The sequence below is a fragment of the Heterodontus francisci genome, chromosome 11, assembly GCF_036365525.1.
Source record: "Heterodontus francisci isolate sHetFra1 chromosome 11, sHetFra1.hap1, whole genome shotgun sequence".
NCBI lineage: Eukaryota > Metazoa > Chordata > Chondrichthyes > Heterodontiformes > Heterodontidae > Heterodontus > Heterodontus francisci.
Genome location: NC_090381.1, coordinates 85,891,375 through 85,908,318, shown reverse-complemented (window position 1 = coordinate 85,908,318; position 16,944 = coordinate 85,891,375). Strand labels below are relative to the sequence as shown.

The window sequence follows — 16,944 nt, the reverse complement described above, 5'->3', positions numbered from 1 at the left end:
TTAGAAATATAACTCTATTCACAGACATAGAATCGTGAAAGCACAAAATGCCTTTACACTTGGGCAAAATATTGTTTAGAATGGTCAAGTTAAAAGTATTGTCTGTTCCTTGATTAAAATGTGATTTATCAGCATGAAGACAATTGTGTGGTATTGTGAATACCTGTTGTTTCACTTGTTGTGGCCAACGTGGTTGCAGATGTGGTTACACTTGTCGATGGTTCTGTTGATGTGCTTTGTACTGATGTTGAAGATGATGATAAAAGAGTTGTTAGTGAAAGAAAGCAATGCTGCTGTTGATTGCAACATAAAGCACATCAAATCAGGAAGTTAATTTCAATGACATGACTTAAAACATGAACGTCATAAAAATAGTGTGCTGGTTTGATACTTAGTATGTTGGTGTCACTCTTCTCCATGTTAGGCATTACACAATTCATTTTAATGAGGTTGCTACAAAATGTTTTGTCAAATATAATGTTTACCATTTCAGAGAAGGTAAATGTCGCTGGTTTAATGTCATTATTGGCTTTTCAAAGCACCAACTTGGAAGAGGAGTGGTAACATTTTTTTTGATGAAAGAAAATATGGGCAACATTTATAATATTTTCCCTTCCATAATATTGGATTCCTAGATTGCAATGGATTATACCTGTTGATGCTGGTGATGTTGTTGCTATGGAAGTGATCACAGTTGTTGCTTCAGTTGAAGTGCTTCCTTCTGAGGTTCCAGAAGATGTCACATATTCTAAGATAGAATCATAGGAATATGAGGAAAACAGGGAAGAGCTCTTTTGGGAACCATCATAAATTGTACAAACTGATCAAATATGTCACTGAGTTGAACACAAACAGTTTGACTCGAGAAGTGTTCACGAGAATAATGATTCTGCAGTCATATAGATTGCATCTGAAGTCATGTGCGTGTTTATATTTTCCCACAGATATAGACTGCATAATATATGATGTGAGATATCAAGATTCACTAAGTTTTGAGCTTTTTTAAAATTTTGTCTAATATAATAATAGTTATGGTTATTTGTATAGAGAATATAAATATGGCTGGATTCGTAACTTTATTGTCTATTTTTGCATCAAATGTGGATCCAAGAAATGACTGTACATGTTGTGACAAAGTCAGGTCTGAAGTTTTTGAGTTCAACCCATTCTGTGAGATAGGGACATGAAAATTGGAAAATGTGATGTCTGTCAAAGGAAAAAAATATGTTTATAATTCTGGTGATTGGTTTAACCCTGGTGTTTGGATTGATAGTATAACATTAGAAATATAACTCTATTCACAGACATAGAATCGTGAAAGCACAAAATGCCTTTACACTTGGGCAAAATATGGTTGAGAATGGTCAAGTTAAAACTATTGTCTGTTCCTTGATTAAAATGTGATTTATCAGCATGAAGACAATTGTGTGGTATTGTGAATACCTGTTGTTTCACTTGTTGTGGCCAACGTGGTTGCAGATGTGGTTACACTTGTCGATGGTTCTGTTGATGTGCTTTGTACTGATGTTGAAGATGATGATAAAAGAGTTGTTAGTGAAAGAAAGCAATGCTGCTGTTGATTGCAACATAAAGCACATCAAATCAGGAAGTTAATTTCAATGACATGACTTAAAACATGAACGTCATAAAAATAGTGTGCTGGTTTGATACTTAGTATGTTGGTGTCACTCTTCTCCATGTTAGGCATTACACAATTCATTTTAATGAGGTTGCTACAAAATGTTTTGTCAAATATAATGTTTACCATTTCAGAGAAGGTAAATGTCGCTGGTTTAATGTCATTATTGGCTTTTCAAAGCACCAACTTGGAAGAGGAGTGGTAACATTTTTTTTGATGAAAGAAAATATGGGCAACATTTATAATATTTTCCCTTCCATAATATTGGATTCCTAGATTGCAATGGATTATACCTGTTGATGCTGGTGATGTTGTTGCTATGGAAGTGATCACAGTTGTTGCTTCAGTTGAAGTGCTTCCTTCTGAGGTTCCAGAAGATGTCACATATTCTAAGATAGAATCATAGGAATATGAGGAAAACAGGGAAGAGCTCTTTTGGGAACCATCATAAATTGTACAAACTGATCAAATATGTCACTGAGTTGAACACAAACAGTTTGACTCGAGAAGTGTTCACAAGAATAATGATTCTGCAGTCATATAGATTGCATCTGAAGTCATGTGCGTGTTTATATTTCCCCACAGATATAGACTGCATGATATATGATGTGAGATATCAAGATTCACTAAGTTTTGAGCTTTTTTAAAATTTTGTCTAATATAATAATAGTTATGGTTATTTGTATAGAGAATATAAATATGGCTGGATTCGTAACTTTATTGTCTATTTTTGCATCAAATGTGGATCCAAGAAATGACTGTACATGTTGTGACAAAGTCAGGTCTGAAGTTTTTGAGTTCAACCCATTCTGTGAGATAGGGACATGAAAATTGGAAAATGTGATGTCTGTCAAAGGAAAAAAATATGTTTATAATTCTGGTGATTGGTTTAACCCTGGTGTTTGGATTGATAGTATAACATTAGAAATATAACTCTATTCACAGACATAGAATCGTGAAAGCGCAAAATGCCTTTACACTTGGGCAAAATATGGTTGAGAATGGTCAAGTTAAAACTATTGTCTGTTCCTTGATTAAAATGTGATTTATCAGCATGAAGACAATTGTGTGGTATTGTGAATGCCTGTTGTTTCACTTGTTGTGGCCAACGTGGTTGCAGATGTGGTTACACTTGTCGATGGTTCTGTTGATGTGCTTTGTACTGATGTTGAAGATGATGATAAAAGAGTTGTTAGTGAAAGAAAGCAATGCTGCTGTTGATTGCAACATAAAGCACATCAAATCAGGAAGTTAATTTCAATGACATGACTTAAAACATGAACGTCATAAAAATAGTGTGCTGGTTTGATACTTAGTATGTTGGTGTCACTCTTCTCCATGTTAGGTATTACACAATTCATTTTAATGAGGTTGCGACAAAATGTTTTGTAAGATATAATGTTTACCATTTCAGAGAAGATAAATGTCGCTGGTTTAATGTCATTATTGGCTTTTCAAAGCACCAACTTGGAAGAGGAGTGGTAACATTTTTTTTGATGAAAGAAAATATTGGCAACATTTATAATTTTTTCCCTTCCATAATATTGGATTCCTAGATTGCAATGGATTATACCTGTTGATGCTGGTGATGTTGTTGCTGTGGAAGTGATCACAGTTGTTGCTTCAGTTGAAGTGCTTCCTTCTGAGGTTCCAGAAGATGTCACATATTCTAAGATAGAATCATAGGAATATGAGGAAAACAGGGAAAAGCTCTTATGGGAACCATCATAAATTGTACAAACTGATCAAATATGTCACTGAGTTGAACTCAAATAGTTCGACTCGAGAAGTGTTCACTATAATAATGATTCTGCAGTCGTGTAGTTTGCATCTGAAGTCATGTGCGTGTTTATATTTTCCCACAGATATAGACTCCATGATATATGATGTGAGATATCAAGATTCACTAAGGTTTGAGCTTTTTTAAAATGTTGTCTTTTATAATATTAGTTCTGGCTATTTGTAGAGAGAATATAAATATGGCTGGATTCCTAACTTTATTGTCTATTTTTGCATCAAATGTGGATCCAAGAAATGACTGTACATGTTGTGACAAAGTCAGGTCTGAAGTTTTTGAGTTCAACCCATTCTGTGAGATAGGGACATGAAAATTGGAAAATGTGATGTCTGTCAAAGGAAAAAAATATGTTTATAATTCTGGTGATTGGTTTAACCCTGGTGTTTGGATTGATAGTATAACATTAGAAATATAACTCTATTCACAGACATAGAATCGTGAAAGCGCAAAATGCCTTTACACTTGGGCAAAATATGGTTGAGAATGGTCAAGTTAAAACTATTGTCTGTTCCTTGATTAAAATGTGATTTATCAGCATGAAGACAATTGTGTGGTATTGTGAATACCTGTTGTTTCACTTGTTGTGGCCAACGTGGTTGCAGATGTGGTTACACTTGTCGATGGTTCTGTTGATGTGCTTTGTACTGATGTTGAAGATGATGATAAAAGAGTTGTTAGTGAAAGAAAGCAATGCTGCTGTTGATTGCAACATAAAGCACATCAAATCAGGAAGTTAATTTCAATGACATGACTTAAAAGATGAACGTCATAAAAATAGTGTGCTGGTTTGATACTTAGTATGTTGGTGTCACTCTTCTCCATGTTAGGTATTACACAATTCATTTTAATGAGGTTGCGACAAAATGTTTTGTAAGATATAATGTTTACCATTTCAGAGAAGATAAATGTCGCTGGTTTAATGTCATTATTGGCTTTTCAAAGCACCAACTTGGAAGAGGAGTGGTAACATTTTTTTTGATGAAAGAAAATATTGGCAACATTTATAATTTTTTCCCTTCCATAATATTGGATTCCTAGATTGCAATGGATTATACCTGTTGATGCTGGTGATGTTGTTGCTGTGGAAGTGATCACAGTTGTTGCTTCAGTTGAAGTGCTTCCTTCTGAGGTTCCAGAAGATGTCACATATTCTAAGATAGAATCATAGGAATATGAGGAAAACAGGGAAAAGCTCTTATGGGAACCATCATAAATTGTACAAACTGATCAAATATGTCACTGAGTTGAACTCAAACAGTTTGACTCGAGAAGTGTTCACTATAATAATGATTCTGCAGTCGTGTAGATTGCATCTGAAGTCATGTGCGTGTTTATATTTTCCCACAGATATAGACTCCATGATATATGATGTGAGATATCAAGATTCACTAAGGTTTGAGCTTTTTTAAAATGTTGTCTTTTATAATATTAGTTCTGGCTATTTGTAGAGAGAATATAAATATGGCTGGATTCCTAACTTTATTGTCTATTTTTGCATCAAATGTGGATCCAAGAAATGACTGTACATGTTGTGACAAAGTCAGGTCTGAAGTTTTTGAGTTCAACCCAGTCTGTGAGATAGGGACATGAAAATTGGAAAATGTGATGTCTGTCAAAGGAAAAAAATATGTTTATAATTCTGGTGATTGGTTTAACCCTGGTGTTTGGATTGATAGTATAACATTAGAAATATAACTCTATTCACAGACATGGAATCGTGAAAGCACAAAATGCCTTTACACTTGGGCAAAATATTGTTTAGAATGGTCAAGTTAAAAGTATTGTCTGTTCCTTGATTAAAATGTGATTTATCAGCATGAAGACAATTGTGTGGTATTGTGAATACCTGTTGTTTCACTTGTTGTGGCCAACGTGGTTGCAGATGTGGTTACACTTGTCGATGGTTCTGTTGATGTGCTTTGTACTGATGTTGAAGATGATGATAAAAGAGTTGTTAGTGAAAGAAAGCAATGCTGCTGTTGATTGCAACATAAAGCACATCAAATCAGGAAGTTAATTTCAATGACATGACTTAAAACATGAACGTCATAAAAATAGTGTGCTGGTTTGATACTTAGTATGTTGGTGTCACTCTTCTCCATGTTAGGCATTACACAATTCATTTTAATGAGGTTGCTACAAAATGTTTTGTCAAATATAATGTTTACCATTTCAGAGAAGGTAAATGTCGCTGGTTTAATGTCATTATTGGCTTTTCAAAGCACCAACTTGGAAGAGGAGTGGTAACATTTTTTTTGATGAAAGAAAATATGGGCAACATTTATAATATTTTCCCTTCCATAATATTGGATTCCTAGATTGCAATGGATTATACCTGTTGATGCTGGTGATGTTGTTGCTATGGAAGTGATCACAGTTGTTGCTTCAGTTGAAGTGCTTCCTTCTGAGGTTCCAGAAGATGTCACATATTCTAAGATAGAATCATAGGAATATGAGGAAAACAGGGAAGAGCTCTTTTGGGAACCATCATAAATTGTACAAACTGATCAAATATGTCACTGAGTTGAACACAAACAGTTTGACTCGAGAAGTGTTCACGAGAATAATGATTCTGCAGTCATATAGATTGCATCTGAAGTCATGTGCGTGTTTATATTTTCCCACAGATATAGACTGCATGATATATGATGTGAGATATCAAGATTCACTAAGTTTTGAGCTTTTTTAAAATTTTGTCTAATATAATAATAGTTATGGTTATTTGTAGCGATAATATAAATATGGCTGGATTCGTAACTTTATTGTCTATTTTTGCATCAAATGTGGATCCAAGAAATGACTGTACATGTTGTGACAAAGTCAGGTCTGAAGTTTTTGAGTTCAACCCAGTCTGTGAGATAGGGACATGAAAATTGGAAAATGTGATGTCTGTCAAAGGAAAAAAATATGTTTATAATTCTGGTGATTGGTTTAACCCTGGTGTTTGGATTGATAGTATAACATTAGAAATATAACTCTATTCACAGACATAGAATCGTGAAAGCACAAAATGCCTTTACACTTGGGAAAAATATGGTTGAGAATGGTCAAGTTAAAACTATTGTCTGTTCCTTGATTAAAATGTGATTTATCAGCATGAAGACAATTGTGTGGTATTGTGAATACCTGTTGTTTCACTTGTTGTGGCCAACGTGGTTGCAGATGTGGTTACACTTGTCGATGGTTCTGTTGATGTGCTTTGTACTGATGTTGAAGATGATGATAAAAGAGTTGTTAGTGAAAGAAAGCAATGCTGCTGTTGATTGCAACATAAAGCACATCAAATCAGGAAGTTAATTTCAATGACATGACTTAAAAGATGAACGTCATAAAAATAGTGTGCTGGTTTGATACTTAGTATGTTGGTGTCACTCTTCTCCATGTAAGGTATTACACAATTCATTTTAATGAGGTTGCGACAAAATGTTTTGTAAGATATAATGTTTACCATTTCAGAGAAGATAAATGTCGCTGGTTTAATGTCATTATTGGCTTTTCAAAGCACCAACTTGGAAGAGGAGTGGTAACATTTTTTTTGATGAAAGAAAATATTGGCAACATTTATAATTTTTTCCCTTCCATAATATTGGATTCCTAGATTGCAATGGATTATACCTGTTGATGCTGGTGATGTTGTTGCTATGGAAGTGATCACAGTTGTTGCTTCAGTTGAAGTGCTTCCTTCTGAGGTTCCAGAAGATGTCACATATTCTAAGATAGAATCATAGGAATATGAGGAAAACAGGGAAAAGCTCTTATGGGAACCATCATAAATTGTACAAACTGATCAAATATGTCACTGAGTTGAACTCAAACAGTTTGACTCGAGAAGTGTTCACTATAATAATGATTCTGCAGTCGTGTAGATTGCATCTGAAGTCATGTGCGTGTTTATATTTTCCCACAGATATAGACTCCATGATATATGATGTGAGATATCAAGATTCACTAAGTTTTGAGCTTTTTTAAAATTTTGTCTAATATAATAATAGTTATGGTTATTTGTAGCGATAATATAAATATGGCTGGATTCGTAACTTTATTGTCTATTTTTGCATCAAATGTGGATCCAAGAAATGACTGTACATGTTGTGACAAAGTCAGGTCTGAAGTTTTTGAGTTCAACCCAGTCTGTGAGATAGGGACATGAAAATTGGAAAATGTGATGTCTGTCAAAGGAAAAAAATATGTTTATAATTCTGGTGATTGGTTTAACCCTGGTGTTTGGATTGATAGTATAACATTAGAAATATAACTCTATTCACAGACATAGAATCGTGAAAGCACAAAATGCCTTTACACTTGGGAAAAATATGGTTGAGAATGGTCAAGTTAAAACTATTGTCTGTTCCTTGATTAAAATGTGATTTATCAGCATGAAGACAATTGTGTGGTATTGTGAATACCTGTTGTTTCACTTGTTGTGGCCAACGTGGTTGCAGATGTGGTTACACTTGTCGATGGTTCTGTTGATGTGCTTTGTACTGATGTTGAAGATGATGATAAAAGAGTTGTTAGTGAAAGAAAGCAATGCTGCTGTTGATTGCAACATAAAGCACATCAAATCAGGAAGTTAATTTCAATGACATGACTTAAAAGATGAACGTCATAAAAATAGTGTGCTGGTTTGATACTTAGTATGTTGGTGTCACTCTTCTCCATGTAAGGTATTACACAATTCATTTTAATGAGGTTGCGACAAAATGTTTTGTAAGATATAATGTTTACCATTTCAGAGAAGATAAATGTCGCTGGTTTAATGTCATTATTGGCTTTTCAAAGCACCAACTTGGAAGAGGAGTGGTAACATTTTTTTTGATGAAAGAAAATATTGGCAACATTTATAATTTTTTCCCTTCCATAATATTGGATTCCTAGATTGCAATGGATTATACCTGTTGATGCTGGTGATGTTGTTGCTATGGAAGTGATCACAGTTGTTGCTTCAGTTGAAGTGCTTCCTTCTGAGGTTCCAGAAGATGTCACATATTCTAAGATAGAATCATAGGAATATGAGGAAAACAGGGAAAAGCTCTTATGGGAACCATCATAAATTGTACAAACTGATCAAATATGTCACTGAGTTGAACTCAAACAGTTTGACTCGAGAAGTGTTCACTATAATAATGATTCTGCAGTCGTGTAGATTGCATCTGAAGTCATGTGCGTGTTTATATTTTCCCACAGATATAGACTCCATGATATATGATGTGAGATATCAAGATTCACTAAGGTTTGAGCTTTTTTAAAATGTTGTCTTTTATAATATTAGTTCTGGCTATTTGTAGAGAGAATATAAATATGGCTGGATTCCTAACTTTATTGTCTATTTTTGCATCAAATGTGGATCCAAGAAATGACTGTACATGTTGTGACAAAGTCAGGTCTGAAGTTTTTGAGTTCAACCCATTCTGTGAGATAGGGACATGAAAATTGGAAAATGTGATGTCTGTCAAAGGAAAAAAATATGTTTATAATTCTGGTGATTGGTTTAACCCTGGTGTTTGGATTGATAGTATAACATTAGAAATATAACTCTATTCACAGACATAGAATCGTGAAAGCACAAAATGCCTTTACACTTGGGCAAAATATGGTTTAGAATGGTCAAGTTAAAAGTATTGTCTGTTCCTTGATTAAAATGTGATTTATCAGCATGAAGACAATTGTGTGGTATTGTGAATACCTGTTGTTTCACTTGTTGTGGCCAACGTGGTTGCAGATGTGGTTACACTTGTCGATGGTTCTGTTGATGTGCTTTGTACTGATGTTGAAGATGATGATAAAAGAGTTGTTAGTGAAAGAAAGCAATGCTGCTGTTGATTGCAACATAAAGCACATCAAATCAGGAAGTTAATTTCAATGACATGACTTAAAACATGAACGTCATAAAAATAGTGTGCTGGTTTGATACTTAGTATGTTGGTGTCACTCTTCTCCATGTTAGGCATTACACAATTCATTTTAATGAGGTTGCTACAAAATGTTTTGTCAAATATAATGTTTACCATTTCAGAGAAGGTAAATGTCGCTGGTTTAATGTCATTATTGGCTTTTCAAAGCACCAACTTGGAAGAGGAGTGGTAACATTTTTTTTGATGAAAGAAAATATGGGCAACATTTATAATATTTTCCCTTCCATAATATTGGATTCCTAGATTGCAATGGATTATACCTGTTGATGCTGGTGATGTTGTTGCTATGGAAGTGATCACAGTTGTTGCTTCAGTTGAAGTGCTTCCTTCTGAGGTTCCAGAAGATGTCACATATTCTAAGATAGAATCATAGGAATATGAGGAAAACAGGGAAGAGCTCTTTTGGGAACCATCATAAATTGTACAAACTGATCAAATATGTCACTGAGTTGAACACAAACAGTTTGACTCGAGAAGTGTTCACGAGAATAATGATTCTGCAGTCATATAGATTGCATCTGAAGTCATGTGCGTGTTTATATTTTCCCACAGATATACTGCATGATATATGATGTGAGATATCAAGATTCACTAAGTTTTGAGCTTTTTTAAAATTTTGTCTAATATAATAATAGTTATGGTTATTTGTATAGAGAATATAAATATGGCTGGATTCGTAACTTTATTGTCTATTTTTGCATCAAATGTGGATCCAAGAAATGACTGTACATGTTGTGACAAAGTCAGGTCTGAAGTTTTTGAGTTCAACCCATTCTGTGAGATAGGGACATGAAAATTGGAAAATGTGATGTCTGTCAAAGGAAAAAAATATGTTTATAATTCTGGTGATTGGTTTAACCCTGGTGTTTGGATTGATAGTATAACATTAGAAATATAACTCTATTCACAGACATAGAATCGTGAAAGCACAAAATGCCTTTACACTTGGGAAAAATATGGTTGAGAATGGTCAAGTTAAAACTATTGTCTGTTCCTTGATTAAAATGTGATTTATCAGCATGAAGACAATTGTGTGGTATTGTGAATACCTGTTGTTTCACTTGTTGTGGCCAACGTGGTTGCAGATGTGGTTACACTTGTCGATGGTTCTGTTGATGTGCTTTGTACTGATGTTGAAGATGATGATAAAAGAGTTGTTAGTGAAAGAAAGCAATGCTGCTGTTGATTGCAACATAAAGCACATCAAATCAGGAAGTTAATTTCAATGACATGACTTAAAACATGAACGTCATAAAAATAGTGTGCTGGTTTGATACTTAGTATGTTGGTGTCACTCTTCTCCATGTTAGGCATTACACAATTCATTTTAATGAGGTTGCTACAAAATGTTTTGTCAAATATAATGTTTACCATTTCAGAGAAGGTAAATGTCGCTGGTTTAATGTCATTATTGGCTTTTCAAAGCACCAACTTGGAAGATGAGTGGTAACATTTTTTTTGATGAAAGAAAATATGGGCAACATTTATAATATTTTCCCTTCCATAATATTGGATTCCTAGATTGCAATGGATTATACCTGTTGATGCTGGTGATGTTGTTGCTATGGAAGTGATCACAGTTGTTGCTTCAGTTGAAGTGCTTCCTTCTGAGGTTCCAGAAGATGTCACATATTCTAAGATAGAATCATAGGAATATGAGGAAAACAGGGAAGAGCTCTTTTGGGAACCATCATAAATTGTACAAACTGATCAAATATGTCACTGAGTTGAACACAAACAGTTTGACTCGAGAAGTGTTCACGAGAATAATGATTCTGCAGTCATATAGATTGCATCTGAAGTCATGTGCGTGTTTATATTTTCCCACAGATATAGACTGCATGATATATGATGTGAGATATCAAGATTCACTAAGTTTTGAGCTTTTTAAAAATTTTGTCTAATATAATAATAGTTATGGTTATTTGTATAGAGAATATAAATATGGCTGGATTCGTAACTTTATTGTCTATTTTTGCATCAAATGTGGATCCAAGAAATGACTGTACATGTTGTGACAAAGTCAGGTCTGAAGTTTTTGAGTTCAACCCATTCTGTGAGATAGGGACATGAAATTGGAAAATGTGATGTCTGTCAAAGGAAAAAAATATGTTTATAATTCTGGTGATTGGTTTAACCCTGGTTTTTGGATTGATAGTATAACATTAGAAATATAACTCTATTCACAGACATAGAATCGTGAAAGCACAAAATGCCTTTACACTTGGGCAAAATATTGTTTAGAATGGTCAAGTTAAAAGTATTGTCTGTTCCTTGATTAAAATGTGATTTATCAGCATGAAGACAATTGTGTGGTATTGTGAATACCTGTTGTTTCACTTGTTGTGGCCAACGTGGTTGCAGATGTGGTTACACTTGTCGATGGTTCTGTTGATGTGCTTTGTACTGATGTTGAAGATGATGATAAAAGAGTTGTTAGTGAAAGAAAGCAATGCTGCTGTTGATTGCAACATAAAGCACATCAAATCAGGAAGTTAATTTCAATGACATGACTTAAAACATGAACGTCATAAAAATAGTGTGCTGGTTTGATACATAGTATGTTGGTGTCACTCTTCTCCATGTTAGGTATTACACAATTCATTTTAATGAGGTTGCGACAAAATGTTTTGTAAGATATAATGTTTACCATTTCAGAGAAGATAAATGTCGCTGGTTTAATGTCATTATTGGCTTTTCAAAGCACCAACTTGGAAGAGGAGTGGTAACATTTTTTTTGATGAAAGAAAATATTGGCAACATTTATAATTTTTTCCCTTCCATAATATTGGATTCCTAGATTGCAATGGATTATACCTGTTGATGCTGGTGATGTTGTTGCTATGGAAGTGATCACAGTTGTTGCTTCAGTTGAAGTGCTTCCTTCTGAGGTTCCAGAAGATGTCACGTATTCTAAGATAGAATCATATGAATATGAGGAAAACAGGGAAAAGCTCTTTTGGGAACCACCATAAATTGTACAAACTGATCAAATATGTCACTGAGTTGAAGTCAAACAGTTTGACTCGAGAAGTGTTCACCAGAATAATGATTCTGCAGTCGTGTAGATTGCATCTGAAGTCAATTGTGTGTTTATATTTTCCCACAGATATAGACTCCATGATATATGATGTGAGATATCAAGATTCACTAAGGTTTGAGCTTTTTTTAAATTTTGTCTTTTATAATATTAGTTCTGGCTATTTGTAGAGAGAATATAAATATGGCTGGATTCCTAACTTTATTGTCTATTTTTGCATCAAATGTGGATCCAAGAAATGACTGTACATGTTGTGACAAAGTCAGGTCTGAAGTTTTTGAGTTCAACCCATTCTGTGAGATAGGGACATGAAATTGGAAATTCTGATGTCTGTCAAAGGAAAAAAATATGTTTATAATTCTAGTCATTGGTTTAACACTGGTGTTTGGATTGATAGTATGACATTAGAAATATAACTCTATTCACAGACATAGAATCGTGAAAGCACAAAATGCCTTTACACTTGGGCAAAATATGGTTGAGAATGGTCAAGTTAAAACTATTGTCTGTTCCTTGATTAAAATGTGATTTATCAGCATGAAGACAATTGTGTGGTATTGTGAATACCTGTTGTTTCACTTGTTGTGGCCAACGTGGTTGCAGATGTGGTTACACTTGTCGATGGTTCTGTTGATGTGCTTTGTACTGATGTTGAAGATGATGAAAAAAGAGTTGTTAGTGAAAGAAAGCAATGCTGCTGTTGATTGCAACATAAAGCACATCAAATCAGGAAGTTAATTTCAATGACATGACTTAAAAGATGAACGTCATAAAAATAGTGTGCTGGTTTGATACTTAGTATGTTGGTGTCACTCTTCTCCATGTTAGGTATTACACAGTTCATTTTAATGAGGTTGCGACAAAATGTTTTGTAAGATATAATGTTTACCATTTCAGAGAAGGTAAATGTCGCTGGTTTAATGTCATTATTGGCTTTTCAAAGCACCAACTTGGAAGAGGAGTGGTAACATTTTTTTTGATGAAAGAGAATATGGGCAACATTTATAATTTTTTCCCTTCCATAATATTGGATTCCTAGATTGCAATGGATTATACCTGTTGATGCTGGTGATGTTGTTGCTTTGGAAGTGATCACAGTTGTTGCTTCAGTTGAAGTGCTTCCTTCTGAGGTTCCAGAAGATGTCACATATTCTAAGATAGAATCATAGGAATATGAGGAAAACAGGGAAAAGCTCTTATGGGAACCATCATAAATTGTACAAACTGATCAAATATGTCACTGAGTTGAACTCAAACAGTTTGACTCGAGAAGTGTTCACTATAATAATGATTCTGCAGTCGTGTAGATTGCATCTGAAGTCATGTGCGTGTTTATATTTTCCCACAGATATAGACTCCATGATATATGATGTGAGATATCAAGATTCATTAAGGTCTGAGCTTTTTTAAAATTTTGTCTTTTATAATAATAGTTATGGTTATTTGTAGCGATAATATAAATATGGCTGGATTCCTAACTTTATTGTCTATTTTTGCATCAAATGTGGATCCAAGAAATGACTGTACATGTTGTGACAAAGTCAGGTCTGAAGTTTTTGAGTTCAACCCATTCTGTGAGATAGGGACATGAAATTGGAAATTCTGATGTCTGTCAAAGGAAAAAAATATGTTAATAATTCTGGTGATTGGTTTAACCCTGGTTTTTGGATTGATAGTATAACATTAGAAATATAACTCTATTCACAGACATAGAATCGTGAAAGCACAAAATGTCTTTACACTTGGGCAAAATATTGTTTAGAATGGTCAAGTTAAAAGTATTGACAGTTCCTTGATTAAAATGTGATTTATCAGTATGAAGACAATTGTGTGGTATTGTGAATACCTGTTGTTTCACTTGTTGTGGCCAATGTGGTTGCAGATGTGGTTACACTTGTCGATGGTTCTGTTGATGCGCTTTGTACTGATGTTGAAGATGATGATAAAAAAGTTGTTAGTGAAAGAAAGCAATGCTGCTGTAGATTGCAACATAAAGCACATCAAATCAGGAAGTTAAATTCAATGACATGACTTAAAACATGAACGTCATATAAATAATGTGCTGGTTTGATACTTAGTAAGTTGGTGTCACTCTTCTCCATGTTAGGCATTACACAATTCATTTTAATGAGGTTGCTAAAAGATGTTTTGTCAAATATAATGTTTACCATTTCAGAGAAGGTGAACGTCGCTGGTTTAATGTCATTATATGGCTTTTCAAAGCACCAGCTTGGAAGAGGAGTGGTAACATTTTTATGATGAAAGAAAATATTGGCAACATTTATAATTTTTCCCTTCCATGATGTTGGATTCCCAGATTGCAATGGATTATACCTGTTGATGCTGGTGATGTCGTTGCTTTGGAAGTGATCACAGTTGTTGCTTCAGTTGAAGTGCTTCCTTCTGAGGTTCCAGAAGATGTCACATATTCTAAGATAGAATCATAGGAATATGAGGAAAACAGGGAAAAGCTCTTATGGGAACCATCATAAATTGTACAAACTGATCAAATATGTCACTGAGTTGAACTCAAACAGTTTGACTCGAGAAGTGTTCACTATAATAATGATTCTGCAGTCGTGTAGATTGCATCTGAAGTCATGTGCGTGTTTATATTTTCCCACAGATATAGACTCCATGATATATGATGTGAGATATCAAGATTCATTAAGGTCTGAGCTTTTTTAAAATTTTGTCTTTTATAATAATAGTTATGGTTATTTGTAGCGATAATATAAATATGGCTGGATTCCTAACTTTATTGTCTATTTTTGCATCAAATGTGGATCCAAGAAATGACTGTACATGTTGTGACAAAGTCAGGTCTGAAGTTTTTGAGTTCAACCCATTCTGTGAGATAGGGACATGAAATTGGAAATTCTGATGTCTGTCAAAGGAAAAAAATATGTTAATAATTCTGGTGATTGGTTTAACCCTGGTTTTTGGATTGATAGTATAACATTAGAAATATAACTCTATTCACAGACATAGAATCGTGAAAGCACAAAATGTCTTTACACTTGGGCAAAATATTGTTTAGAATGGTCAAGTTAAAAGTATTGACTGTTCCTTGATTAAAATGTGATTTATCAGTATGAAGACAATTGTGTGGTATTGTGAATACCTGTTGTTTCACTTGTTGTGGCCAATGTGGTTGCAGATGTGGTTACACTTGTCGATGGTTCTGTTGATGCGCTTTGTACTGATGTTGAAGATGATGATAAAAAAGTTGTTAGTGAAAGAAAGCAATGCTGCTGTAGATTGCAACATAAAGCACATCAAATCAGGAAGTTAAATTCAATGACATGACTTAAAACATGAACGTCATATAAATAATGTGCTGGTTTGATACTTAGTAAGTTGGTGTCACTCTTCTCCATGTTAGGCATTACACAATTCATTTTAATGAGGTTGCTAAAAGATGTTTTGTCAAATATAATGTTTACCATTTCAGAGAAGGTGAACGTCGCTGGTTTAATGTCATTATATGGCTTTTCAAAGCACCAGCTTGGAAGAGGAGTGGTAACATTTTTATGATGAAAGAAAATATTGGCAACATTTATAATTTTTCCCTTCCATGATGTTGGATTCCCAGATTGCAATGGATTATACCTGTTGATGCTGGTGATGTCGTTGCTATGGAAGTGATCACAGTTGTTGCTTCAGTTGAAGTGCTTCCTTCTGAGGTTCCGGAAGATGTCACATATTCTAAGATAGAATCATAGGACTATGAGGAAAACAGGGAAGAGCTCTTATGGGAACCATCATAAATTGTACAAACTGATCAAATATGTCACTGAGTTGAACTCAAACAGTTTGACTCGAGAAGTGTTCACCAGAATAATGATTCTGCAGTCGTGTAGATTGCATCTGAAGTCAATTGTGTGTTTATATTTTCCCACAGATATAGACTCCATGATATATGATGTGAGATATCAAGATTCACTAAGGTTTGAGCTTTTTTAAAATTTTGTCTTTTATAATATTAGTTATGGCTATTAGTAGAGAGAATATAAATATGGCTGGATTCCTAACTTTATTGTCTATTTTTGCATCAAATGTGGATCCAAGAAATGACTGTACATGTTGTGACAAAGTCAGGTCTGAAGTTTTTGAGTTCAACCCATTCTGTGAGATAGGGACATGAAATTGGAAATTCTGATGTCTGTCAAAGGAAAAAAATACATTTATAATTCTAGTCATTGGTTTAACCCTGGTGTTTGGATTGATAGTATAACATTAGAAATATAACTCTGTTCACAGACATAGAATCGTGAAAGCACAAAATGCCTTTAGACTTGGGAAAATATTGTTTAGAGTGGTCAAGTTAAAACTATTGTCTGTTCCTTGATTAAAATGTGATTTGTCAGTATGAAGACAATTGTGTGGTATTGTGAATACCTGTTGTTTCACTTGTTGTGGCCAACGTGGTTGCAGATGTGGTTACACTTGTCGATGGTTCTGTTGATGTGCTTTGTACTGATGTTGAAGATGATGATAAAAGAGTTGTTAGTGAAAGAAAGCAATGCTGCTGTTGATTGCAACATAAAGC

At 34.2% G+C, this 16,944-nt stretch overlaps 1 protein-coding gene across 1 annotated transcript in view; it reads right to left on the bottom strand.

Moving 5' to 3' along the window:
* Positions 1 to 16,939, bottom strand: part of LOC137375051 (pneumococcal serine-rich repeat protein-like) — an 85,021-nt gene extending 68,082 nt beyond the window's left edge. The window contains exons 1-25 of the mRNA XM_068041677.1: positions 16,806 to 16,939; positions 16,428 to 16,557; positions 16,005 to 16,119; positions 14,727 to 14,822; positions 13,449 to 13,544; positions 12,960 to 13,037; positions 12,170 to 12,265; positions 11,681 to 11,758; positions 10,891 to 10,986; positions 10,402 to 10,479; positions 9,613 to 9,708; positions 9,124 to 9,201; positions 8,333 to 8,428; positions 7,844 to 7,921; positions 7,053 to 7,148; positions 6,564 to 6,641; positions 5,773 to 5,868; positions 5,284 to 5,361; positions 4,493 to 4,588; positions 4,004 to 4,081; positions 3,213 to 3,308; positions 1,933 to 2,028; positions 1,444 to 1,521; positions 653 to 748; positions 164 to 241 (exon numbers count right to left, since the gene is read on the bottom strand). Coding sequence (XP_067897778.1) covers positions 164 to 241; positions 653 to 748; positions 1,444 to 1,521; positions 1,933 to 2,028; positions 3,213 to 3,308; positions 4,004 to 4,081; positions 4,493 to 4,588; positions 5,284 to 5,361; positions 5,773 to 5,868; positions 6,564 to 6,641; positions 7,053 to 7,148; positions 7,844 to 7,921; positions 8,333 to 8,428; positions 9,124 to 9,201; positions 9,613 to 9,708; positions 10,402 to 10,479; positions 10,891 to 10,986; positions 11,681 to 11,758; positions 12,170 to 12,265; positions 12,960 to 13,037; positions 13,449 to 13,544; positions 14,727 to 14,822; positions 16,005 to 16,119; positions 16,428 to 16,557; positions 16,806 to 16,939 — 2,311 coding nt within the window. The remainder of the gene's footprint in view (positions 1 to 163; positions 242 to 652; positions 749 to 1,443; positions 1,522 to 1,932; positions 2,029 to 3,212; positions 3,309 to 4,003; positions 4,082 to 4,492; positions 4,589 to 5,283; positions 5,362 to 5,772; positions 5,869 to 6,563; positions 6,642 to 7,052; positions 7,149 to 7,843; positions 7,922 to 8,332; positions 8,429 to 9,123; positions 9,202 to 9,612; positions 9,709 to 10,401; positions 10,480 to 10,890; positions 10,987 to 11,680; positions 11,759 to 12,169; positions 12,266 to 12,959; positions 13,038 to 13,448; positions 13,545 to 14,726; positions 14,823 to 16,004; positions 16,120 to 16,427; positions 16,558 to 16,805) is intronic.
* Positions 16,940 to 16,944: the final 5 nt, after the last annotated feature.